Source organism: Eucyclogobius newberryi, unplaced genomic scaffold, assembly GCF_026437365.1.
Source record: "Eucyclogobius newberryi isolate DKJ021-1_F unplaced genomic scaffold, fEucNew1.0.hap1 SCAF_4, whole genome shotgun sequence".
NCBI lineage: Eukaryota > Metazoa > Chordata > Actinopteri > Gobiiformes > Gobiidae > Eucyclogobius > Eucyclogobius newberryi.
Genome location: NW_027316056.1, coordinates 41,320,745 through 41,347,345, shown reverse-complemented (window position 1 = coordinate 41,347,345; position 26,601 = coordinate 41,320,745). Strand labels below are relative to the sequence as shown.

Sequence of the window (26,601 nt, the reverse complement as noted above, 5' to 3'; positions counted from 1 at the left end):
ACACCAGAAAGGTTTAAGAGAACACCAGTTTTGTGACAGATTCGGACACAACCTCTACTTTTATCGCTCTTCATCACATTCTTCATCTTCATTATTCACCTCCTGAAGAATGATTAATTCAAACCTGTGTTTGAGGTTTCACTCAAACCAGTTCAAGGCATTTTTTTCCTCTGACCCTCTGACCTCTGACCCTCTTACTCTCTGACCCTTTTACCTCTGACCCTCTGACCTCTGACATCTGACCCTCTGACCTCTAACCTCTGACTCTCTGACTCTCTGACCCTCTGACCCTCTGACCCTCTGACCCTCTGACCTCTGACATCTGAGCCTCTGACCCTCTGACCCTATGTCCTCTGACCCTCTGACCCTTTGTCCTCTGACCTCTGACCCTCAGGCTAGGGTTACCTCAGGGTCGTGGGGTAGAGCTCTGCAGAGTAAAGAAACGCTGTGGTGAAGGCGGCTTCAGAAAAGCCTTTGGCGATGACAGCAACACACGTCCGAGTAACGGCCAGATCTGGACACAAGAAACATAAGAAGACTAAAGCAGGACTAAAGCAAGACTAAAGCAGGACTAAACCAGGACTAAAGCAGGTCTAAAGCAGGACTAAAACAGGACTAAAGCAGGACTAAACCAGGACTAAAGCAGGACTAAAGCAGGACTAAAGCAGGACTAAACCAGGACTAAAGCAGGTCTAAAGCAGGACTAAAGCAGGACTAAAGCAGGACTAAACCAGGACTAAAGCAGGTCTAAAGCAGGACTAAAGCAGGACTAAAGCAGGACTAAACCAGGACTAAAGCAGGACTAAAGCAGGACTAAACCAGGACTAAAGCAGGTCTAAAGCTGGACTAAAGCAGGACTAAAACAGGACTAAAGCAGGTCTAAAGCAGGTCTAAAGCAGGTCTAAAGCTGGACTAAACCAGGACTAAAGCAGGACTAAACCAGGTCTAAAGCAGGTCTAAAGCAGGTCTAAAGCAGGACTAAAGCAGGTCTAAAGCAGGTCTAAAGCTGGACTAAACCAGGACTAAAGCAGGACTAAACCAGGTCTAAAGCAGGTCTAAAGCAGGTCTAAAGCAGGACTAAAGCAGGTCTAAAGCAGGACTAAAGCAGGACTAAAGCAGGTCTAAAGCAGGACTAAAGCAGGACTAAACCAGGTCTAAAGCAGGTCTAAAGCAGGTCTAAATCAGGACTAAAGCAGGTCTAAAGCAGGTCTAAAGCAGGACTAAAGCAAGTCTAAAGCAGGACTAAAGCAGGTCTAAAGCAGGACTAAAGCAGGACTAAAGCAGGTCTAAAGCAGGTCTAAAGCAGGACTAAAGCAGGTCTAAAGCAGGACTAAAGCAGGTCTAAAGCAGGTCTAAAGCAGGACTAAAGCAGGACTAAAGCAGGACTAAAGCAGGACTAAAGCAGGTCTAAAGCAGGTCTAAAGCAGGACTAAAGCAGGTCTAAAGCAGGTCTAAAGCAGGACTAAAGCAGGACTAAAGCAGGACTAAAGCAGGACTAAAGCAGGTCTAAAGCAGGACTAAAGCAGGTCTAAAGCAGGACTAAAGCAGGACTAAAGCAGGACTAAAGCAGGTCTAAAGCAGGACTAAAGCAGGTCTAAAGCAGGACTAAAGCAGGACTAAAGCAGGTCTAAAGCAGGTCTAAAGCAGGTCTAAAGCAGGACTAAAGCAGGACTAAAGCAGGTCTAAACCAGGTCTAAAGCAGGACTAAAGCAGGTCTAAAGCAGGACTAAAGCAGGTCTAAACCAGGTCTAAAGCAGGACTAAAGCAGGTCTAAAGCAGGACTAAAGCAGGTCTAAAGCAGGTCAGTACAAACCCAGAGGGATGGCCGTGTTGACCCCGATGAGCGCTCCGGTGATGATGAGGAACCAGGCCTGTCCGTTCCGGCGGCCGATCCGGTCCAGGACAAAGTAGGCTCCGATCTTCGCCGGGACCTCGATGGCGCCGTAGATGAGCTGCGTGAGGTAGATGCTCACGCCGAAACCCGAGATGTTGTTGCTGATGCCGTAGTACAGGAAGGCCACGGCGAACCTGAGACACGACGCAGAAGGAACCGGGTCAGGGGCGTCGACAGAGGGTCTGGGACAAGCCCCTGGAGATCTGGAGAATGGTCCGGAACAGAGACCTTCTTATTCAGGCAGTTGCCATCATCTGTGGACCTTTAGTTTCATAGTTTTAATAATAACGATGCGCCGATCCAGCTTTTTCAGTTCACGTGGACTTGTTTTGGTCCTGTTCTAGTCCTCGTTGGTCCTGAGCTGGTCCAGGTCTAGTTTTGTGTAGTCCTGGTTTAGTCCAGTCCCGCTCCAGTTCAAGTCCCAGTTTGGGTCCCACTCCTGTCCCAGTCCCGATCCCAGTCCCGCTACAGTCCTGGTCCCAGTCCCGCTACAGTCCTGGTCCCAGTCCTGGTCCCAGTCCTGGTCCCAGTCCCAATCCCAGTCCCGCTACAGTCCTGGTCCCAGTCCTGGTCCCAGTCCTGGTCCCAGTCCCAATCCCAGTCCCGCTACAGTCCTGGTCCCAGTTCCAGTTCCGATCCCAGTCCCAGTCCCAGTCCTGGTCCCAGTCCTGGTCCCAGTCCTGGTCCCAGTCCCGATCCCAGTTCCGCTACTGTCCTGGTCCCAGTCCCAGTCCCGATCCAAGTCCTGGTCCTGGTCCCAGTCCCGATCCCAGTCTCAGTCCTGGTCCCAGTCCTGGTCCCAGTTCCGATCAAAGTCCCGATACAAGTCCTGGTCCCAGTCCCAGTCCCGATCCAAGTCCTGGTCCCAGTCCTGGTCCCAGTCCTGGTCCCAGTCCCGATCCCAGTTCCGCTACTGTCCTGGTCCCAGTCCCAGTCCCGATCCAAGTCCTGGTCCTGGTCCTGGTCCCAGTCCCGATCCCAGTCTCAGTCCTAGTCCTGGTCCCAGTCCTGGTCCCAGTTCCGATCAAAGTCCCGATACAAGTCCCGATACAAGTCCTGGTCCTGGTCCCAGTCCCGATCCCAGTCCCGATCCCAGTCCCGCTACAGTCCTGGTCCCGGTCCTGGTCCCAGTCCCGATCCCAAAAACCCAGAAACCATCACTACTTGCACTTTGAGTTCTTCCACTTCTCCTCAAGTTACTTTTCCTTTCTTTGACGACACTTTGTACTTTTACTTCTCTCTGTCCGTCGCCTGACCTCTGACCTGTAAACAAACCGTCTGTCGCCTGACCTCTGACCTGTAAACAAACCGTCTGTCGCCTGACCTCTGACCTGTAAACAAACCGTCTGTCGCCTGACCTCTGACCTGTAAACAAACCGTTCGGTGCCTTTGTGGTTTTGGCTTTTATCGTGGTCGTGTGTTATTAGTTTGAACGCAATGTCCCACGTCGTGACCTGTCCACGGCGTCGTGACCTGTCCACGGCGTCGTGACCTGTCCACGGCGTCGTGACCTGTCCCGGCGTCGTGACCTGTCCACGGCGTCGTGACCTGTCCCGGCGTCGTGACCTGTCCACGGCGTCGTGACCTGTCCCGGCGTCGTGACCTGTCCACGGCGTCGTGACCTGTCCACGGCGTCGTGACCTTTCCCTCGGAGAGCGCGGGCGCCGTGTGTGTTACGCACCAGGACAGTCCCGAGAAGAGCGTGATCTTCCGCAGCTGAGGCGTCTTCACCAGATCCAGGTACGTGTAGGTCTTCCTCATCCCCTCAGACACGCCCACCTTTGCCAGGACCTAAGGGACGAAGACGAGCACCGGGGAACAAAGTCGGTGATGAAACGAGGACTCGACTCAAGTGCAGCGGATGAAACGCACGAATATTTCAGCACTTTACATTTGTACTTTGTACTTTCCACGACGAGAATACGTGTTCTTTTACTTCAAGTCCGTCTGAAGGTTTTCGTGTTTTTCTAATTCCGACTCAGTTTGGCGGGAGGGCATCTGTGGTAAATACATGCGTTCGCGGTAATATCACAGCCGGGACTTTCCCGTAGCAGCCATTTTAAAAGGGGCACGCGATATATAATGACGATAAATGACAGAACAATGACCTTACAGAACAATGACCTTACAGAACAATGATCTTGGAGAGAAATGACCTTACAGAACAATGACCTTACAGAACAATGACCTTACAGAACAATGATCTTAGAGAGCAATGACCTTACAGAACAATGACCTTACAGAACAATGATCTTAGAGAGCAATGTCCTGACAGAACAATGAACTTATAGAACAATGACCTTACAGAACAATGTCCTGACAGAACAATGTCCTGACAGAACAATGAACTTATAGAACAATGACCTTACAGAACAATGTCCTGACAGAACAATGTCCTGACAGAACAATGAACTTATAGAACAATGACCCTACAGAACAATGAACTTACAGAACAATGACCTTACAGAACAATGTCCTGACAGAACAATGACCCTACAGAACAATGACCTTACAGAACAATGTCCTGACAGAACAATGACCCTACAGAACAATGACCTTACAGAACAATGTCCTGACAGAACAATGACCTGACAGAACAATGACCTTACAGAACAATGTCCTGACAGAACAATGACCCTACAGAACAATGACCTTACAGAACAATGTCCTGACAGAACAATGACCCTACAGAACAATGACCTTACAGAACAATGTCCTGACAGAACAATGACCCTACAGAACAATGACCTTACAGAACAATGTCCTGACAGAACAATGACCTGACAGAACAATGACCTTACAGAGCAATGACCTTACAGAACAATGTCCTGACAGAACAATGACCCTACAGAACAATGACCTTACAGAACAATGTCCTGACAGAACAATGACCTGACAGAACAATGACCTTACAGAGCAATGACCTTATTGTTCCTGTGCAGGCTCGCTTTTGCCACGCCCCTCACACACGCTAGCTTTAGCCACGCCCCTCACACACGCTAGCTTTAGCCACGCCCCTCAGACACACTAGCTTTAGTCACGCCCCTCACACACACTAGCTTTAGCCACGCCCCTCACACACACTACCTTTAGTCACGCCCCTCACACACACTAGCTTTAGTCACGCCCCTCACACACACTACCTTTAGCCACGCCCCTCACACACACTACCTTTAGCCACGCCCCTCACACACGCTAGCTTTAGTCACGCCCCTCACACACACTAGCTTTTGCCATGCCCCTCACACGCGCTAGCTTTAGCCACGCCCCTCACACACACTACCTTTAGCCACGCCCCTCACATGCGCTAGCTTTAGCCACGCCCCTCACACACACTAGCTTTAGCCACGCCCCTCACACACACTACCTTTAGCCACGCCCCTCACACACACTAGCTTTAGCCACGCCCCTCACACACACTACCTTTAGCCACGCCCCTCACACACACTACCTTTAGCCACGCCCCTCACACACACTACCTTTAGCCACGCCCCTCACACACTAAACTGAACCGGTCCGGGGCGCGGCCCTAAATACAAACACGTAAATACATCTCCAAACGCCCCGGAGATGGTCTGTGTCCGGCTGAAGGACTCACCTCCGGGTCCAGTTTGGAGTTCTGCTCGTTCTTGCCGTTCATCTTGGCACATCGCACCAGGAACTTCCTCGCCTCCTTCGTTTTCCCGTTCACCAACAGCCACCGAGCCGACTCTGGCAGCCACCTGAACCGAGACCTGGTTTAGACCTGGTTTAGACCTGGTTTAGACCTGGTTTAGACCTGGGTTAGACCTGGTTTAGACCTGGGTTAGACCTGGTTTAGACCTGGTTTAGACCTGGGTTAGACCTGGTTTAGACCTGGGTTAGACCTGGTTTAGACCTGGTTTAGACCTGGTTCAGTCCTGGTTCAGTCCTGGTTCAGTCCTGGTTCAGTCCTGGTTCAGTCCAGTCCGGGGTGCGTTCAGACTTCAGTTTTTGGTCTTAATTTGAGCTCATTTTTGTCCTGACGTGGACTTGTTTTGGTCCTGTTCTAGTCCTTATTTGTCCTGAGCTTGTCCAGGTCTAGTTTGGTGTTTAGTCCTGGTTTAGTCCGGTCCCACTCCAGTTCAAGTCCCAGTTTCGGTCCCAGTCTTGATCCCAGTCTCGATCCCAGACCCGGTCCCAGTCCCGATCCCAGTCCCAGTCCCAGTCTCAGTCCTGATCGCAGTCCCAGTCCCAGTCTCAGTCTCAGTCCCAGTCTCAGTCTCAGTCCCGTTCCCAGTCCCAGTCTCAGTCTCAGTCTCAGTCCCGTTCCCAGTCCCAGTGCCAGTCCCAGTCTCAGTTCTGATCCCAGTCCCAGTCCCAGTCTCAGTCCCAGTCTCAGTCCCAGTCCCAGTCCCAGTCCCAGTCCCGTTCCCAGTCCCAGTCGCAGTCTCAGTCCCAGTCTCAGTCCCAGTCTCAGTCCCAGTCCCAGTCCCAGTCTCAGTTCCAGTCCCAGTCCCAGTCTCACCACCAGCAGACTATAGCCAGGACACAGGGGACGGTCACTGCCAGGCTCAGTTGTCTCCAGTCCCGGATCAGAAAAGCCAGAAGAGCCAGAAACATGGCTCCAAAGCTCCAGGACAAACCGGAGATGGTCCCAGTGAAGGTGCGATGTCCCACGTCTGTCCACTCGATCCCTGCACCACACAGACCCGGTCAGAGCTGGTTTGTCCTGGTTAGTCCTGGTTTAGTCCTGTGTTAGTCCTGGTTAGACATGGTTAGTCCTGGTTAGACCTGGTTAGTCCTGGTTTAGTCCTGGTTGGACCTGGTTTAGTCCTGGTTAGACCTGGTTAGTCCTGGTTAGTCCTGGTTAGACCTGCTTAGTCCTGGTTTAGTCCTGGTTGGACCTGGTTAGACCTGCTTAGTCCTGGTTAGTCCTGGTTAGACCTGGTTAGTCCTGGTTTAGTCCTGGTTAGTCCTGGTTAGACCTGGTTAGACCTGGTTAGTCCTGGTTAATCCTGGTTTAGTCCTGGTTAGTCCTGGTTAGACCTGGTTAGTCCTGGTTTAGTCCTGGTTAGTCCTGGTTAGTCCTGGTTAGTCCTGGTTAGTCCTGGTTTAGTCCTGGTTAGTCCTGGTTAGACCTGGTTAGACCTGGTTAGTCCTGGTTTAGTCCTGGTTAGTCCTGGTTAGACCTGGTTAGACCTGGTTAGTCCTGGTTAATCCTGGTTTAGTCCTGGTTAGTCCTGGTTAGTCCTGGTTAGACCTGCTTAGTCCTGGTTAGACCTGGTTAGTCCTGGTTTAGTCCTGGTTAGTCCTGGTTAGACCTGGTTAGACCTGGTTAGTCCTGGTTAGACCTGGTTAGACCTGGTTAGTCCTGGTTAGTCCTGGTTAGACCTGGTTAGACCTGGTTAGTCCTGGTTAGTCCTGGTTAGACCTGGTTAGACCTGGTTAGACCTGGTTAGTCCTGGTTAGACCTGGTTAGACCTGGTTAGTCCTGGTTAGTCCTGGTTAGACCTGGTTAGACCTGGTTAGTCCTGGTTAGACCTGCTTAGTCCTGGTTAGTCCTGGTTAGTCCTGGTTAGACCTGGTTAGACCTGGTTTAGTCCTGGTTAGTCCTGGTTAGACCTGGTTAGACCTGGTTAGTCCTGGTTAATCCTGGTTTAGTCCTGGTTAGTCCTGGTTAGTCCTGGTTGGACCTGGTTAATCCTGGTTTAGTCCTGGTTAGACCTGGTTAGACCTGGTTAGTCCTGGTTAGTCCTGGTTAGACCTGGTTAGACCTGGTTAATCCTGGTTTAGTCCTGGTTAGACCTGGTTAGACCTGGTTAGTCCTGGTTAGACCTGGTTAGTGTTAGTAAAAGTATTGTAGTGAGATTGGATTTCTAATTTGAAGTGAATGAGTTTTGGGGCGGAGCCTGTGCTCCATGTACAGGTTGGCCACTGTGGGAGAGACGGGCGAGCCCATGGCACAGCCGTGAATCTGTCTGTAAAATTGTCCCCGGAATTGAAAGTAAGTGGTGTTCAGACAGATGTCCAACAGTTCAGTTCAGGACCTCAGAGCGCCGTGCATCTGCATCTTGAAGCCTCTAATCACTCGTTTGAAGACGTGAGGTGAAGGTTTAATCAGGAGAAAAGATGGTTTGAAAGAGGAGTTAAAGAAGCTATTTTTGTTAAAAAAGAAAAACCTTCTTTAAACAGAAACGGAGGGCTAAGGTTCAATCTTCCTGTAGTGTACAATGGTATACTGAACCCCTGGAGAGGTAGAGGACCAGGACCAGGACATTTAGATGTGAATCAGGTCCTCAGGGTGAGCCAGGGTCTCACAAAGACAAAGGGGAGACTAAGAGCCCATTAAAGGGCTGAATAGGCTCGGTAGATACAAAGAGGGAAGTTTGTGTCGAAACAAACAACTCTTTCCTCTTCAGGAGGCTCCGCCCAATGGGCGGGGCTTACCACAGAATAGTACAAATATCGGAGTTCTCCACCTAAATTCTTTTATTGACAATGACTCTTGGATGAAGTCGAAACAACTCATTTTTCTAACTGAGTCCAGATGAAACAACTGAAGCTTTTTCTACTATTCATCAAAAGTGTCAGGATTACTTGAGTACTTTCAGGATTACTCGAGTAAAAGTACAAAACGACTGACCCAGGACGGTCATGATTACTCGAGTACTTTCACGATTACTGGAGTAGAAGTACAAGGCGACTGACCCAGGACGGTCATGATTACTCGAGTACTTTCACGATTACTGGAGTAGAAGTACAAGGCGACTGACCCAGGACGGTCATGATTACTCGAGTACTTTCACGATTACTGGAGTAGAAGTACAAGGCGACTGACCCAGGACGGTCATGATTACTCGAGTACTTTCACGATTACTGGAGTAGAAGTACAAGGCGACTGACCCAGGACGGTCATGATTACTCGAGTACTTTCACGATTACTGGAGTAGAAGTACAAGGCGACTGACCCAGGACGGTCATGATTACTCGAGTACTTTCACGATTACTGGAGTAGAAGTACAAGGCGACTGACCCAGGACGGTCATGATTACTCGAGTACTTTCACGATTACTGGAGTAGAAGTACAAGGCGACTGACCCAGGACGGTCATGATTACTCGAGTACTTTCACGATTACTGGAGTAGAAGTACAAGGCGACTGACCCAGGACGGTCATGATTACTCGAGTACTTTCACGATTACTGGAGTAGAAGTACAAGGCGACTGACCCAGGACGGTCATGATTACTCGAGTACTTTCACGATTACTGGAGTAGAAGTACAAGGCGACTGACCCAGGACGGTCATGATTACTCGAGTACTTTCACGATTACTGGAGTAGAAGTACAAGGCGACTGACCCAGGACGGTCATGATTACTCGAGTACTTTCACGATTACTGGAGTAGAAGTACAAGGCGACTGACCCAGGACGGTCATGATTACTCGAGTACTTTCACGATTACTGGAGTAGAAGTACAAGGCGACTGACCCAGGACGGTCATGATTACTCGAGTACTTTCACGATTACTGGAGTAGAAGTACAAGGCGACTGACCCAGGACGGTCACGATGATGGACATCCCGCTGAGGGCGGCGCCGCTGAGCGCCCGCGACACGGCGAACATCACGTAGGACGTGGCGAAGGCCGAGGCGCCGCTCGTGACCATCGTGAGGACCAACGCCACGAGCAGCATCGACTTACGCCCGAACCTGGAGAACATGCAGAGGAGCACAAGGGTCGGAGGGAGAACAACCAAACACAGAGAACAACCAAACACAGAGAGAACAACCAAACACAGAGAACAACCAAACACAGAGAGAACAACCAAACACAGAGAACAACCAAACACAGAGAGAACAACCAAACACAAAGAACACAACCAAACACAGAGAACAACCAAACATAGAGAAAAACCAAACACAGAGAGAACAACCAAACACAGAGAACAACCAAACACATGGAGAACAACCAAACACAGAGAACAACCAAACACAGAGAACAACCAAACACAGAGAACAACCAAAGATAGAGAACAACCAAACAGAGAGAACAACCAAACATAGAGAACAACCAAACACAGAGAACGACCAAACAGAGAACAACCAAACACAGAGAACAACCAAACATAGAGAACAGCCAAACACAGAGAACAACCAAACACAGCGAACAACCAAACATAGAGAAGCACCAAACACAGAGAGAACAACCAAACACAGGGAGAACAACCAAACACACAGAGAACAACCAAACACAGAGAGAACAATCAAACATACAGAGAACAACCAAACACAGATAACAACCAAACACAGAGAGAACAACCAAACACAGAGAACAACCAAACACAGAGAGAACAACCAAACACAGAGAACAACCAAACACAGAGAACAACCAAACACAGAACAACCAAACACAGAGAAAAACCAAACATAGAGAACAACAAAACACAGAGAACAACCAAACGCAGAGAACAACCAAACATAGAGAAGAACCAAACACAGAGAGAACAACCAAACTAAGGGAGAACAACCAAACACACAGAGAACAACCAAACACAGAGAGAACAACCAAACACACTGAGAACAACCAAACAAAGAGAACAACCAAACACAGAGAGAACAACCAAACACAGAGAACAACCAAACATAGAGAACAACCAAACACAGAGAACAACCAAACACAGAGAACCACCAAACACAGAGAACAACCAAACACAGGGAGAACAACCAAACACAGAGAACAACCAAACACAGGGAGAACAACCAAACACAGAAAACAGCAAAACACAGAGAACAAACGAAACACAAAGAACAACCAAACACAGGGAAAAAAACCAAACACAGAAAGAACAACCAAACACAGAGAAAAACCAAACATAGGGAGAACAACCAAACACAGAGAACAACAAAACACAGAGAACAAACGAAACACAAAGAACAACCAAACACAGGGAGAAAAACCAAACACAGAGAACAACCAAACATAGAGAACAACCAAACACAGAGAGAACAACCAAACACAGAGAACAACCAAACATAGAGAACAACCAAACACAGAGAACAACCAAACACAGAGAACAACCAAACACAGAGAACAACAAAACATAGGAAGAACAACCAAACACAGAGAACAACCAAACACAGGGAGAACAACAAAACACAGAGAACAACCAAACACACAGAGAACAACCAAACACAGAGAACAACAAAACACAGAGACCAACCAAACACAGAGAACAACCAAACATAGAGAACAACCAAACACAGAGAGAACAACCAAACACAGAGAGAGAACAACCAAACACACAGAGAACAACCAAACACAGAGAGAACAACCAAACACAGAGAGAACAACCAAACACAGAGAGAGAACAACCAAACACTGAGAGAACAACCAAACACAGAGAACAACCAAACACAGAGAACAACCAAACACAGAGAACAACAAAACATAGGAAGAACAACCAAACACAGAGAACAACCAAACACAGGGAGAACAACAAAACACAGAGAACAACCAAACACACAGAGAACAACCAAACACAGAGAACAACAAAACACAGAGACCAACCAAACACAGAGAACAACCAAACATAGAGAACAACCAAACACAGAGAGAACAACCAAACACAGAGAGAGAACAACCAAACACACAGAGAACAACCAAACACAGAGAGAACAACCAAACACAGAGAGAACAACCAAACACAGAGAGAGAACAACCAAACACTGAGAGAACAACCAAACACAGAGAGAACAACCAAACACAGAGAACAACCAAACTCACAGCTGCCGTTCAGACAAAAACATGTCAAGATAAAAATGTCAAGCTGTTTTTTTTAACAATAATCTTCTTGATCAAATGTAAATATTTGACTTTATCGACAGGCAATTGGTCAGAGGAAGCTTCAGTCTGGAGCTTCAGTCTGGAGCTTCAGTCTGGAGCCTCAGTCTGGAGCCTCAGTCTGGAGCTTCAGTCTGGAGCCTCAGTCTGGAGCCTCAGTCTGGAGCTTCAGTCTGGAGCCTCAGTCTGGAGCCTCAGTCTGGAGCTTCAGTCTGGAGCCTCAGTCTGGAGCCTCAGTCTGGAGCTTCAGTCTGGAACCTCAGTATGGAGCCTCAGTCTGGAGCTTCAGTCTGGAGCCTCAGTCTGGAGCCTCAGTCTGGAGCTTCAGTCTGGAGCTTCAGTCTGGAGCTTCAGTCTGGAGCCTCAGTCTGGAGCCTCAGTCTGGAGCTTCAGTCTGGAAATTCAGTCTGGAACCTCAGTCTGGAGCCTCAGTCTGGAGCTTCAGTCTGGAGCTTCAGTCTGGAGCCTCAGTCTGGAGCCTCAGTCTGGAGCTTCAGTCTGGAGCTTCAGTCTGGAGCCTCAGTCTGAAGCTTCAGTCTGGAGCATCAGTCTGGAACCTCAGTCTGGAACCTCAGTCTGGAGCTTCAGTCTGGAGCCTCAGTCTGGAGCTTCTGTCTGGAGCTTCAGTCTGGAACCTCAGTCTGGAACCTCAGTCAGGAGCTTCAGTCAGGAGCTTAAGTCTGGAGCTTCAGTCTGGAGCTTCAGTTTGGAGCCTCAGTCTGGAGCCTCAGTCTGGAGCTTCAGTCTGGAGCTTCAGTCTGGAACCTCAGTCCGGGGCTTCAGTCTGGAGCTTCAGTCTGGAGCTTCAGTCTGGAGCTTCTGTCTGGAGCTTCAGTCTGGAGCCTCAGTCTGGAGCCTCAGTCTGGAGCCTCAGTCTGGAGCTTCAGTCTGGATTTTCAGTCTGGAGCCTGAGTCTGGAGCCTCAGTCTGGAACTTCAGTCTAGAGCTTAAGTCTGGAAACTCAGTCTAGAAGCCTCAGCCTGGAGCCTCAGTCTGGAGCTTCAGTCTGGAGCCTCAGTCTGGAGCCTCAGTCTGGAGCTTCAGTCTGGAGCCTCAGTCTGGAGCTTCAGTCTGGAGCCTCAGTCTGGAGCCTCCGTCTGGAGTTTCAGTTTGGAGCTTCAGTCTGGAGCCTCAGTCTGGAGCCTCAGTCTGGAGCCTCAGTCTGGAGCTTCAGTCTGGAGTTTCAGTCTGGAGCCTCAGTCTGGAGCTTCAGTCTGGAGCCTCAGTCTGGAGCTTCAGTCTGGAGCCTCAGTCTGGAGCCTCAGTCTTGAGCCTCAGTCTGGAGCTTCAGTCTGGATTTTATGTCTGGAGCCTGAGTCTGGAGACTCAGTCTGGAACTTCAGTCTGGAGCTTCAGTCTGGAACCTCAGTCTAGAAGACTCAGCCTGGAGCCTCAGTCTGGAGCCTCAGTCTGGAGTTTCAGTTTGGAGCTTCAGTCTGAAGCTTCAGTCTGGAGCTTCAGTCTTGAGCTTCAGTCTGGAGCTTCAGTCTGGAGCTTCAGTCTGGAGCTTCAGTCTAGAACCTCAGTCTGGAGCTTCAGTCTTGAGCCTCAGTCAGGAGCCTCAGTCTGGAGCCTCAGTCTGGTGCTTCAGTCTGGAGCTTCAGTCTGGAGCTTCAGTCTGGAGCCTCAGTCTGGAGCCTCAGTCTGGTGCTTCAGTCTGGAGCTTCAGTCTGGACAGTCTGGAGCCTCAGTCAGGAGCCTCAGTCTGGAGCTTCAAACTGGAGCTTCAGTCTGGAGCTTCAGTCTGGAGCTTCAGTATGGAGCTTCAGTCTGGAACCTCAGTCTGGAGCCTCAGTCTGGAACTTCAGTCTGGAGCTTCAGTCTGGAGCCTCAGTGTGGAGCTTCAGTCTGGAGCCTCAGTCTGGAGCCTCAGTCTGGAGCTTCAGTCTGGAGCCTCAGTCAGGAGCTTCAGTCTGGAGCCTCAGTCCGGAGCTTCAGTCTGGAACCTCAGTCTGGAGCCTCAGTCTGGAGCTTCAGTCTGGAGCTTCAGTCTGGAGCCTCAGTCTGGAGCCTCAGTCTGGAGCCTCAGTCTGGAGCTTCAGTCTGGAGCTTCAGTCCGGTGCTTCAGTCTGGAGCTTCAGTCTGGAGCCTCAGTCTGGAGCTTCAGTCTGGAGCTTCAGTCTGGAGCTTCAGTCTGGAGCCTCAGTCTGGAGCTTCAGTCTGGAGCTTCAGTCTGGAGCTTCAGTCTGGAACCTCAGTCTGGAGCCTCAGCCTGGAGCCTCAGTCTTGAGCTTCAGTCTTGAGCTTCAGTCTGGAGCTTCAGTCTGGAGTTTCAGTTTGGAGCCTCAGTCTGAAGCTTCAGTCTGGAGCCTCAGTCTGGAGCCTCAGTCTGGAGCTTCAGTCTGGAGCTTCAGTCCGGAGTTTCAGTCCGGAGCTTCAGTCTGGAGCCTCAGTCTGGAGCCTCAGTCTGGAGCTTCAGTCTGGAGCTTTCGTCTGGAGCTTCAGCTCTGGAGGAACAGATGTTGTTTTCCTGAAGAGCAGCTCTGAGCACCAGGTCGGCTGAGGTCATGTGGTCGGCAGGAGGTCGGCTGAGGTCATGTGGTCCGCTCTTTGAGGCCAGAGTTTCAGTTCTGTTTGTGGTTCCAAACTATTTTACATTTTGCATATTCTGTACTTGGACGTTAGCATAATAATCATAGCTTAAAGTTGATATTTCATGCATTCAGAGCCGTCTGCGTCGCCGTGGTAACTCATGTCAGCCCCAAAGACATAAAGTGACGCTCTGTCGTCCGACTAAATCCAATAAAGCGAGCGTGACGCCTGCTCCCGCCGCTGTGATAATGTGTAAATGTCAGATTCTTCGCATTATGAAATGTGACTTTATTTTTTTTATTGATTTGTTTTTATAAAAGTCAGAGCGTCATGTGCAGCTCATGCGCGAGTGCTGCTGTGTGCCTGGGGCTGGAGCTGGCCTGACTCATGCTGCACATGTGCGTGACCAGAAGCTCCTGCGCCACCAGAAGATCAGAAAGTGACGTCTGAATCTGAGATAAAGCGGCTGTGTTTACGAGAGAAACCAAACCAAGTCCAAACGTGTGTGCCATTTATTAACAAGCAGGACTAAACCAGGACTAAACCAGGACTAAAGCAGGTCTAAACCAGAACTAAACCAGGACTGAACCAGGACTAAACCAGGACTAAACCAGGACTAAAGCAGGACTAAACCTGGACTAAACCAGGTCTAAACCAGGACTAAAGCAGGTCTAAACCAGAACTAAACCAGGACTGAACCAGGACTAAACCAGGACTAAACCAGGACTAAAGCAGGTCTAAACCAGAACTAAACCAGGACTGAACCAGGACTAAACCAGGACTAAACCAGGACTAAAGCAGGACTAAACCTGGACTAAACCAGGTCTAAACCAGGACTAAACCAGGTCTAAACCAGGACTAAACCAGGACTAAACCAGGACTAAACCAGAACTAAACCAGGACTAAACCAGGTCTAAACCAGGACTAAACCAGGTCTAAACCAGGACTAAACCAGGACTAAACCAGGACTAAACCAGGTCTAAACCAGGACTAAAGCAGGACTAAAGTAGGATTAAAGCAGGTCTAAACCAGGACTAAAGCAGGACTAAAGCAGGACTAAACCAGGACTAAACCAGGACTAAACCAGGTCTAAACCAGGACTAAACCAGGTCTAAAGCAGGACTAAACCAGGACTAAAGCAGGACTAAAGCAGGTCTAAACCAGGACTAAACCAGAACTAAACCAGGACTAAACCAGGTCTAAACCAGGACTAAACCAGGTCTAAACCAGGACTAAACCAGGACTAAACCAGGACTAAACCAGGTCTAAACCAGGACTAAAGCAGGACTAAAGTAGGATTAAAGCAGGTCTAAACCAGGACTAAAGCAGGACTAAAGCAGGACTAAAGCAGGACTAAAGCAGGTCTAAACCAGGACTAAAGCAGGACTAAACCAGGACTAAAGCAGGACTAAACCAGGACTAAACCAGGACTAAACCAGGTCTAAACCAGGACTAAACCAGGTCTAAAGCAGGACTAAAGCAGGTCTAAACCAGGACTAAAGCAGGACTAAACCAGGACTAAACCAGGATTAAACCAGGTCTAAACCAGGACTAAACCAGGTCTAAAGCAGGACTAAAGCAGATGACTGATAATTCCTGTGACATTTGGAGTGAATTGAATGAGAGTCACATGAGCTTCAGACACAGGGACAGAGATCTGAGGTCACTCAAAGTCACACGGGACACACGGTTTAGACCAAGAGCTCGGGAAAAAACATGAATGCTCAGGACGGAGCAGAGAAGAGGATCTCGTGAACAGCATCGATGAAACGAAGAGAAAGAAGATCAACGACTGGAACAGATAGAACAGGGTTAAAAGAGCATGTTTCGTCCTTTAAAGATGCGGAATGTTCCACTGTAAAGCATTAAACGGAGACAAGATGAATGCCACAGAATGGAACAGAATGGAAATTCCAGACAAAGCTTAGGTATCTGTACTTTCTGAAGGTATTTGTTTGGTTGATATTTGCAGTATTTGAACTTTCTACTGCACTCGAAGAAAAAGAATCGATTCATCCAAGAGTCATTCTCAATCTGTGGCTCCAGTCGGAATAAGCTCCGCCCACTGGCCGGAACCTCCTGATAATATTATATATATTCATCTATTTGTTTACACTGTCTAAGTTTCTCCTGATCATAATCTTCTTTGTTCCCCTAACAGCCCTGTAACGGGCCGTAACAATCCTCTTGTTAGCTTCTGCAGCGCCTCCTCACGTGTGACTGGCCTGAGCGTGTGAAGCGTGTTCTGAGCATGTTGTACACGGACTGAACACGCGTCCAGAGCTCTGTGCACCGCGTGTGTGTCTGAACTCAAACCTGCTTCACCTGCTCAGAAAACCAATAACACCCTCATTACTTCATGAAAATAACATTATTACTTCATGAAAATAACATTATTACTTCATGAAAATAACATTATTACTTCATGAAAATAACATTATTACTTCATGAAAATAACATTATTATTTCATGTAAATAACATTATTACTTCATGAAAATAACATTATTACTTCATGTAAATAACATTATTACTTCATGAAAATAACATTATTACTTCATGAAAATAACATTATTATTTCATGTAAATAACATTATTACTTCATGTAAATAACATTATTACTTCAATTATTACTTCATGAAAATAACATTATTACGTTCATGTAAATAACATTATTACTTCATGTAAATAACATTATTATTTCATGTAAATAACATTATTACTTCATGTAAATAACATTATTACTTCATGTAAATAACATTATTACTTCATGTAAATAACATTATTATTTCATGTAAATAACATTATTACTTCATGTAAATAACATTATTACTTCATGAAAATAACATTATTACTTCATGAAAATAACATCATTACTTCATAAACGAATATCAGGCGCCCCAAATAAATGTCTGTTTGCTGTAACCGACCCAATATGTTTCAAGTGGCTCGGTCGGTAAATTCTTATTTTTTTTACTTTGAAGGCAAAAGAAAAAGATCCAAATTTTGCCATTTTTGGACTCGGAGTGACCGCCAGGGGTCAGGCTTCAACAGTCCAGGGGTCAGGCTTCAACAGTCCAGGGGTCAGGCTTCAACAGTCCAGGGGTCAGGCTTCAACAGTCCAGGGGTCAGGTTTCAACAGTCCAGGGGTCAGGCTTCAACAGTCCAGGGGTCAGGCTTCAACAGTCCAGGGGTCAGGTTTCAACAGTCCAGGGGTCAGGCTTCAACAGTCCAGGGGTCGGGCTTCAACAGTCCAGGGTTCAGACAACAATAGTCCAGGGGTCGGACTTCAACAGTCCAGGGGTCAGACTTCAACAGTCCAGGGGTCAGACTTCAACAGTCCAGGGGTCAGACTTCAACAGTCCAGGGGTCAGACTTCAACAGTCCAGGGGTCAAGCTTCAACAGTCCAGGGGTCAGACTTCAACAGTCCAGGGGTCAGAGGCTTCAACAGTCCAGGGGTCAGGCTTCAACAGTCCAGGGGTCAGGCTTCAACAGTCCAGGGGTCAGGGGTCAGAGGCTTCAACCCGATCATGAGACTAAATCTCCCCATTTTAAGATATTTCAATCGACCTTTTTTACGCCGTTATCCTTTATTTTGGTAGTGAAGGCGAGCGGGGGGAACATGCGTAGGACACGGGCGCCGCCATCTTTGTTGTGATGGCGCTGCTGGGCGTCTTTCCCTCCTCAGGTCAGTGGCGCCGACGGAGGCAAAACAACTTGCTAAAGACAATCTAAGTTCCCTCCTCTAGGGGTCTGTTCTGTTACAGACGCTCATGGACGACCGAATATGTGGACAAATATGTGTTGCGAATGTGTTACTTGTCCATTGGGATGAAAGAACGGTTTCACCAGCGCTTTGGGGAAGACGAGTCGGTGAGTCGGCGAAATAATTGGAAAATAAAAGAATTTGGCGTTTTCTTAACAAAATTCTGATACATTTTTTTCAGTCGGCTCGTTTCATACCGGGTCGGTCGGGTTACAGACATATTATTTTGCTCAGCCTCACTAATTGTTTATTCAGTCCCTCCCCTTTTTCCTCACTGCACAATAAATCATATTTTTTACCTTTTATTTCCTTATAATTTGATCCCATCACTAATTATTTAGTGTCAGTTTGATGCACATGTTGTGATCCGTGTTGTCACATTTACAGCGCTGTCCTTAGTCCTGAAAACACTTTGTCATGTTTACGCTGCTCCATCATTTTATTCCACAAAAGCTGTCGCACATTTGTTGATTTATTTAAGGTTATATTTCTCAGATTGGAAGCCCCTCCCTCCCTCCTGGAAGCCCCTCCCCCTCCCTCCTGGAAGCCCCTCCCCCTCCCTCCTGGAAGCCCCTCCCCCTCCCTCTTGAGCAGGTCACGTATGTTATTGAGACAGTTGATTATCTTTATCATGTTTAATATGTGATGTATTATTATGACCCTCGTCTCACTGGACTTTACACTTCAGACCCAAAGACACAAGCCTCACGGGACGTTATGAGTGTTACATTAAAGGTCACGTGTGCCGGGCCCCCGCCCGGCACACGTGACCGGGCCCCCGGGGTCACGTGTGCCGGGCCCTGCTTCTAGACATCTGCAGGTCAAAGGTCAGGGTCACTCTGGATTCTTTTTTCAAAGCGCGCAGGCTCCACCTTCAGGGACCGACATAAATACTGACGTACGAAATAAAGAAATCATAATAATAAAAATCCTTAAAATGAATCTTATATAATTTAAAATTTTAATAAAATATATCTGTTTTGGAATTTATAAAATCTTAAGAATACATAATTAAAACAAAATTTAAAATAAAAAGGTCTAAATGCAGTTTCTTTGGATTAAGATAAAGACAATATCTAATCAGAACGAGTCTTTAAAATTGGCGCGTTAGAAGGCGTTGGGTTCGAGTCCCGCCCAGAGCCTGTCGCTCCTGGTCCTGTCATTAAAGCCTTCAGAGCCTGTCGCTCCTGGTCCTGTCATTAAAGCCTTCAGAGCCTGTCGCTCCTGGTCCTGTCATTAAAGCCTTCAGAGCCTGTCGCTCCTGGTCCTGTCATTAAAGCCTTCAGAGCCTGTCGCTCCTGGTCCTGTCATTAAAGCCTTCAGAGCCTGTCGCTCCTGGTCCTGTCATTAAAGCCTTCAGAGCCTGTCGCTCCTGGTCCTGTCATTAAAGCCTTCAGAGCCTGTCGCTCCTGGTCCTGTCATTAAAGCCTTCAGAGCCTGTCGCTCCTGGTCCTGTCATTAAAGCCTTCAGAGCCTGTCGCTCCTGGTCCTGTCATTAAAGCCTTCAGAGCCTGTCGCTCCTGGTCCTGTCATTAAAGCCTTCAGAGCCTGTCGCTCCTGGTCCTGTCATTAAAGCCTTCAGAGCCTGTCGCTCCTGGTCCTGTCATTAAAGCCTTCAGAGCCTGTCGCTCCTGGTCCTGTCATTAAAGCCTTCAGAGCCTGTCGCTCCTGGTCCTGTCATTAAAGCCTTCAGAGCCTGTCGCTCCTGGTCCTGTCATTAAAGCCTTCAGAGCCTGTCGCTCCTGGTCCTGTCATTAAAGCCTTCAGAGCCTGTCGCTCCTGGTCCTGTCATTAAAGCCTTCAGAGCCTGTCGCTCCTGGTCCTGTCATTAAAGCCTTCAGAGCCTGTCGCTCCTGGTCCTGTCATTAAAGCCTTCAGAGCCTGTCGCTCCTGGTCCTGTCATTAAAGCCTTCAGAGCCTGTCGCTCCTGGTCCTGTCATTAAAGCCTTCAGAGCCTGTCGCTCCTGGTCCTGTCATTAAAGCCTTCAGAGCCTGTCGCTCCTGGTCCTGTCATTAAAGCCTTCAGAGCCTGTCGCTCCTGGTCCTGTCATTAAAGCCTTCAGAGCCTGTCGCTCCTGGTCCTGTCATTAAAGCCTTCAGAGCCTGTCGCTCCTGGTCCTGTCATTAAAGCCTTCAGAGCCTGTCGCTCCTGGCCCTGTCATTAAAGCCTTCAGAGCCTGTCGCTCCTGGTCCTGTCATTAAAGCCTTCAGAGCCTGTCGCTCCTGGTCCTGTCATTAAAGCCTTCAGAGCCTGTCGCTCCTGGTCCTGTCATTAAAGCCTTCAGAGCCTGTCGCTCCTGGTCCTGTCATTAAAGCCTTCAGAGCCTGTCGCTCCTGGTCCTGTCATTAAAGCCTTCAGAGCCTGTCGCTCCTGGTCCTGTCATTAAAGCCTTCAGAGCCTGTCGCTCCTGGTCCTGTCATTAAAGCCTTCAGAGCCTGTCGCTCCTGGTCCTGTCATTAAAGCCTTCAGAGCCTGTCGCTCCTGGTCCTGTCATTAAAGCCTTCAGAGCCTGTCGCTCCTGGCCCTGTCATTAAAGCCTTCAGAGCCTGTCGCTCCTGGCCCTGTCATTAAAGCCTTCAGAGCCTGTCGCTCCTGGTCCTGTCATTAAAGCCTTCAGAGCCTGTCGCTCCTGGTCCTGTCATTAAAGCCTTCAGAGCCTGTCGCTCCTGGTCCTGTCATTAAAGCCTTCAGAGCCTGTCGCTCCTGGCCCTGTCATTAAAGCCTTCAGAGCCTGTCGCTCCTGGTCCTGTCATTAAAGCCTTCAGAGCCTGTCGCTCCTGGCCCTGTCATTAAAGCCTTCAGAGCCTGTCGCTCCTGGTCCTGTCATTAAAGCCTTCAGAGCCTGTCGCTCCTGGTCCTGTCATTAAAGCCTTCAGAGCCTGTCGCTCCTGGTCCTGTCATTAAAGCCTTCAGAGCCTGTCGCTCCTGGTCCTGTCATTAAAGCCTTCAGAGCCTGTCGCTCCTGGTCCTGTCATTAAAGCCTTCAGAGCCTGTCGCTCCTGGTCCTGTCATTAAAGCCTTCAGAGCCTGTCGCTCCTGGTCCTGTCATTAAAGCCTTCAGAGCCTGTCGCTCCTGGTCCTGTCATTAAAGCCTTCAGAGCCTGTCGCTCCTGGTCCTGTCATTAAAGCCTTCAGAGCCTGTCGCTCCTGGTCCTGTCATTAAAGCCTTCAGAGCCTGTCGCTCCTGGTCCTGTCATTAAAGCCTTCAGAGCCTGTCGCTCCTGGTCCTGTCATTAAAGCCTTCAGAGCCTGTCGCTCCTGGTCCTGTCATTAAAGCCTTCAGAGCCTGTCGCTCCTGGTCCTGTCATTAAAGCCTTCAGAGCCTGTCGCTCCTGGTCCTGTCATTAAAGCCTTCAGAGCCTGTCGCTCCTGGTCCTGTCATTAAAGCCTTCAGAGCCTGTCGCTCCTGGCCCTGTCATTAAAGCCTTCAGAGCCTGTCGCTCCTGGTCCTGTCATTAAAGCCTTCAGAGCCTGTCGCTCCTGGTCCTGTCATTAAAGCCTTCAGAGCCTGTCGCTCCTGGTCCTGTCATTAAAGCCTTCAGAGCCTGTCGCTCCTGGTCCTGTCATTAAAGCCTTCAGAGCCTGTCGCTCCTGGTCCTGTCATTAAAGCCTTCAGAGCCTGTCGCTCCTGGTCCTGTCATTAAAGCCTTCAGAGCCTGTCGCTCCTGGTCCTGTCATTAAAGCCTTCAGAGCCTGTCGCTCCTGGTCCTGTCATTAAAGCCTTCAGAGCCTGTCGCTCCTGGTCCTGTCATTAAAGCCTTCAGAGCCTGTCGCTCCTGGTCCTGTCATTAAAGCCTTCAGAGCCTGTCGCTCCTGGTCCTGTCATTAAAGCCTTCAGAGCCTGTCGCTCCTGGTCCTGTCATTAAAGCCTTCAGAGCCTGTCGCTCCTGGTCCTGTCATTAAAGCCTTCAGAGCCTGTCGCTCCTGGTCCTGTCATTAAAGCCTTCAGAGCCTGTCGCTCCTGGTCCTGTCATTAAAGCCTTCAGAGCCTGTCGCTCCTGGTCCTGTCATTAAAGCCTTCAGAGCCTGTCGCTCCTGGTCCTGTCATTAAAGCCTTCAGAGCCTGTCGCTCCTGGTCCTGTCATTAAAGCTTCAGAGCCTGTCGCTCCTGGTCCTGTCATTAAAGCCTTCAGAGCCTGTCGCTCCTGGTCCTGTCATTAAAGCCTTCAGAGCCTGTCGCTCCTGGTCCTGTCATTAAAGCCTTCAGAGCCTGTCGCTCCTGGTCCTGTCATTAAAGCCTTCAGAGCCTGTCGCTCCTGGTCCTGTCATTAAAGCCTTCAGAGCCTGTCGCTCCTGGTCCTGTCATTAAAGCCTTCAGAGCCTGTCGCTCCTGGTCCTGTCATTAAAGCCTTCAGAGCCTGTCGCTCCTGGTCCTGTCATTAAAGCCTTCAGAGCCTGTCGCTCCTGGCCTGTCATTAAAGCCTTCAGAGCCTGTCGCTCCTGGTCCTGTCATTAAAGCCTTCAGAGCCTGTCGCTCCTGGTCCTGTCATTAAAGCCTTCAGAGCCTGTCGCTCCTGGCCCTGTCATTAAAGCCTTCAGAGCCTGTCGCTCCTGGCCCTGTCATTAAAGCCTTCAGAGCCTGTCGCTCCTGGTCCTGTCATTAAAGCCTTCAGAGCCTGTCGCTCCTGGTCCTGTCATTAAAGCCTTCAGAGCCTGTCGCTCCTGGTCCTGTCATTAAAGCCTTCAGAGCCTGTCGCTCCTGGTCCTGTCATTAAAGCCTTCAGAGCCTGTCGCTCCTGGTCCTGTCATTAAAGCCTTCAGAGCCTGTCGCTCCTGGTCCTGTCATTAAAGCCTTCAGAGCCTGTCGCTCCTGGTCCTGTCATTAAAGCCTTCAGAGCCTGTCGCTCCTGGCCCTGTCATTAAAGCCTTCAGAGCCTGTCGCTCCTGGTCCTGTCATTAAAGCCTTCAGAGCCTGTCGCTCCTGGTCCTGTCATTAAAGCCTTCAGAGCCTGTCGCTCCTGGTCCTGTCATTAAAGCCTTCAGAGCCTGTCGCTCCTGGTCCTGTCATTAAAGCCTTCAGAGCCTGTCGCTCCTGGTCCTGTCATTAAAGCCTTCAGAGCCTGTCGCTCCTGGTCCTGTCATTAAAGCCTTCAGAGCCTGTCGCTCCTGGCCCTGTCATTAAAGCCTTCAGAGCCTGTCGCTCCTGGTCCTGTCATTAAAGCCTTCAGAGCCTGTCGCTCCTGGTCCTGTCATTAAAGCCTTCAGAGCCTGTCGCTCCTGGTCCTGTCATTAAAGCCTTCAGAGCCTGTCGCTCCTGGTCCTGTCATTAAAGCCTTCAGAGCCTGTCGCTCCTGGTCCTGTCATTAAAGCCTTCAGAGCCTGTCGCTCCTGGTCCTGTCATTAAAGCCTTCAGAGCCTGTCGCTCCTGGTCCTGTCATTAAAGCCTTCAGAGCCTGTCGCTCCTGGTCCCTGTCATTAAAGCCTTCAGAGCCTGTCGCTCCTGGTCCTGTCATTAAAGCCTTCAGAGCCTGTCGCTCCTGGTCCTGTCATTAAAGCCTTCAGAGCCTGTCGCTCCTGGTCCTGTCATTAAAGCCTTCAGAGCCTGTCGCTCCTGGTCCTGTCATTAAAGCCTTCAGAGCCTGTCGCTCCTGGTCCTGTCATTAAAGCCTTCAGAGCCTGTCGCTCCTGGTCCTGTCATTAAAGCCTTCAGAGCCTGTCGCTCCTGGTCCTGTCATTAAAGCCTTCAGAGCCTGTCGCTCCTGGTCCTGTCATTAAAGCCTTCAGAGCCTGTCGCTCCTGGTCCTGTCATTAAAGCCTTCAGAGCCTGTCGCTCCTGGTCCTGTCATTAAAGCCTTCAGAGCCTGTCGCTCCTGGTCCTGTCATTAAAGCCTTCAGAGCCTGTCGCTCCTGGTCCTGTCATTAAAGCCTTCAGAGCCTGTCGCTCCTGGTCCTGTCATTAAAGCCTTCAGAGCCTGTCGCTCCTGGCCCTGTCATTAAAGCCTTCAGAGCCTGTCGCTCCTGGTCCTGTCATTAAAGCCTTCAGAGCCTGTCGCTCCTGGTCCTGTCATTAAAGCCTTCAGAGCCTGTCGCTCCTGGTCCTGTCATTAAAGCCTTCAGAGCCTGTCGCTCCTGGTCCTGTCATTAAAGCCTTCAGAGCCTGTCGCTCCTGGCCCTGTCATTAAAGCCTTCAGAGCCTGTCGCTCCTGGTCCTGTCATTAAAGCCTTCAGAGCCTGTCGCTCCTGGTCCTGTCATTAAAGCCTTCAGAGCCTGTCGCTCCTGGTCCTGTCATTAAAGCCTTCAGAGCCTGTCGCTCCTGGTCCTGTCATTAAAGCCTTCAGAGCCTGTCGCTCCTGGTCCTGTCATTAAAGCCTTCAGAGCCTGTCGCTCCTGGTCCTGTCATTAAAGCCTTCAGAGCCTGTCGCTCCTGGTCCTGTCATTAAAGCCTTCAGAGCCTGTCGCTCCTGGTCCTGTCATTAAAGCCTTCAGAGCCTGTCGCTCCTGGCCCTGTCATTAAAGCCTTCAGAGCCTGTCGCTCCTGGTCCTGTCATTAAAGCCTTCAGAGCCTGTCGCTCCTGGTCCCTGTCATTAAAGCCTTCAGAGCCTGTCGCTCCTGGTCCTGTCATTAAAGCCTTCAGAGCCTGTCGCTCCTGGTCCTGTCATTAAAGCCTTCAGAGCCTGTCGCTCCTGGTCCCTGTCATTAAAGCCTTCAGAGCCTGTCGCTCCTGGTCCTGTCATTAAAGCCTTCAGAGCCTGTCGCTCCTGGTCCTGTCATTAAAGCCTTCAGAGCCTGTCGCTCCTGGTCCTGTCATTAAAGCCTTCAGAGCCTGTCGCTCCTGGTCCTGTCATTAAAGCCTTCAGAGCCTGTCGCTCCTGGTCCTGTCATTAAAGCCTTCAGAGCCTGTCGCTCCTGGTCCTGTCATTAAAGCCTTCAGAGCCTGTCGCTCCTGGTCCTGTCATTAAAGCCTTCAGAGCCTGTCGCTCCTGGTCCTGTCATTAAAGCCTTCAGAGCCTGTCGCTCCTGGTCCTGTCATTAAAGCCTTCAGAGCCTGTCGCTCCTGGTCCTGTCATTAAAGCCTTCAGAGCCTGTCGCTCCTGGTCCTGTCATTAAAGCCTTCAGAGCCTGTCGCTCCTGGTCCTGTCATTAAAGCCTTCAGAGCCTGTCGCTCCTGGTCCTGTCATTAAAGCCTTCAGAGCCTGTCGCTCCTGGTCCTGTCATTAAAGCCTTCAGAGCCTGTCGCTCCTGGTCCTGTCATTAAAGCCTTCAGAGCCTGTCGCTCCTGGTCCTGTCATTAAAGCCTTCAGAGCCTGTCGCTCCTGGTCCTGTCATTAAAGCCTTCAGAGCCTGTCGCTCCTGGTCCTGTCATTAAAGCCTTCAGAGCCTGTCGCTCCTGGTCCTGTCATTAAAGCCTTCAGAGCCTGTCGCTCCTGGTCCTGTCATTAAAGCCTTCAGAGCCTGTCGCTCCTGGTCCTGTCATTAAAGCCTTCAGAGCCTGTCGCTCCTGGTCCTGTCATTAAAGCCTTCAGAGCCTGTCGCTCCTGGTCCTGTCATTAAAGCCTTCAGAGCCTGTCGCTCCTGGTCCTGTCATTAAAGCCTTCAGAGCCTGTCGCTCCTGGTCCTGTCATTAAAGCCTTCAGAGCCTGTCGCTCCTGGTCCTGTCATTAAAGCCTTCAGAGCCTGTCGCTCCTGGTCCTGTCATTAAAGCCTTCAGAGCCTGTCGCTCCTGGTCCTGTCATTAAAGCCTTCAGAGCCTGTCGCTCCTGGTCCTGTCATTAAAGCCTTCAGAGCCTGTCGCTCCTGGTCCTGTCATTAAAGCCTTCAGAGCCTGTCGCTCCTGGTCCTGTCATTAAAGCCTTCAGAGCCTGTCGCTCCTGGTCCTGTCATTAAAGCCTTCAGAGCCTGTCGCTCCTGGTCCTGTCATTAAAGCCTTCAGAGCCTGTCGCTCCTGGTCCTGTCATTAAAGCCTTCAGAGCCTGTCGCTCCTGGTCCTGTCATTAAAGCCTTCAGAGCCTGTCGCTCCTGGTCCTGTCATTAAAGCCTTCAGAGCCTGTCGCTCCTGGTCCTGTCATTAAAGCCTTCAGAGCCTGTCGCTCCTGGTCCTGTCATTAAAGCCTTCAGAGCCTGTCGCTCCTGGTCCTGTCATTAAAGCCTTCAGAGCCTGTCGCTCCTGGTCCTGTCATTAAAGCCTTCAGAGCCTGTCGCTCCTGGTCCTGTCATTAAAGCCTTCAGAGCCTGTCGCTCCTGGTCCTGTCATTAAAGCCTTCAGAGCCTGTCGCTCCTGGTCCTGTCATTAAAGCCTTCAGAGCCTGTCGCTCCTGGTCCTGTCATTAAAGCCTTCAGAGCCTGTCGCTCCTGGTCCCTGTCATTAAAGCCTTCAGAGCCTGTCGCTCCTGGTCCTGTCATTAAAGCCTTCAGAGCCTGTCGCTCCTGGTCCTGTCATTAAAGCCTTCAGAGCCTGTCGCTCCTGGTCCTCGTCATTAAAGCCTTCAGAGCCTGTCGCTCCTGGTCCTGTCATTAAAGCCTTCAGAGCCTGTCGCTCCTGGTCCTGTCATTAAAGCCTTCAGAGCCTGTCGCTCCTGGTCCTGTCATTAAAGCCTTCAGAGCCTGTCGCTCCTGGTCCTGTCATTAAAGCCTTCAGAGCCTGTCGCTCCTGTCCTGTCATTAAAGCCT

General features: G+C 49.8%; 1 protein-coding gene across 1 annotated transcript in view; it reads right to left on the bottom strand.

The window, feature by feature from the left end:
• slc22a7a (solute carrier family 22 member 7a) overlaps window positions 1-26,601 on the bottom strand; it is a 136,191-nt gene that overhangs the window by 96,228 nt on the left and 13,362 nt on the right. The window contains exons 5-10 of the mRNA XM_072463861.1: window positions 9,409-9,563; window positions 6,381-6,549; window positions 5,493-5,616; window positions 3,576-3,685; window positions 1,814-2,028; window positions 406-514 (exon numbers count right to left, since the gene is read on the bottom strand). Of these exons, the coding sequence (XP_072319962.1) occupies window positions 406-514; window positions 1,814-2,028; window positions 3,576-3,685; window positions 5,493-5,616; window positions 6,381-6,549; window positions 9,409-9,563 (882 nt within the window). The remainder of the gene's footprint in view (window positions 1-405; window positions 515-1,813; window positions 2,029-3,575; window positions 3,686-5,492; window positions 5,617-6,380; window positions 6,550-9,408; window positions 9,564-26,601) is intronic.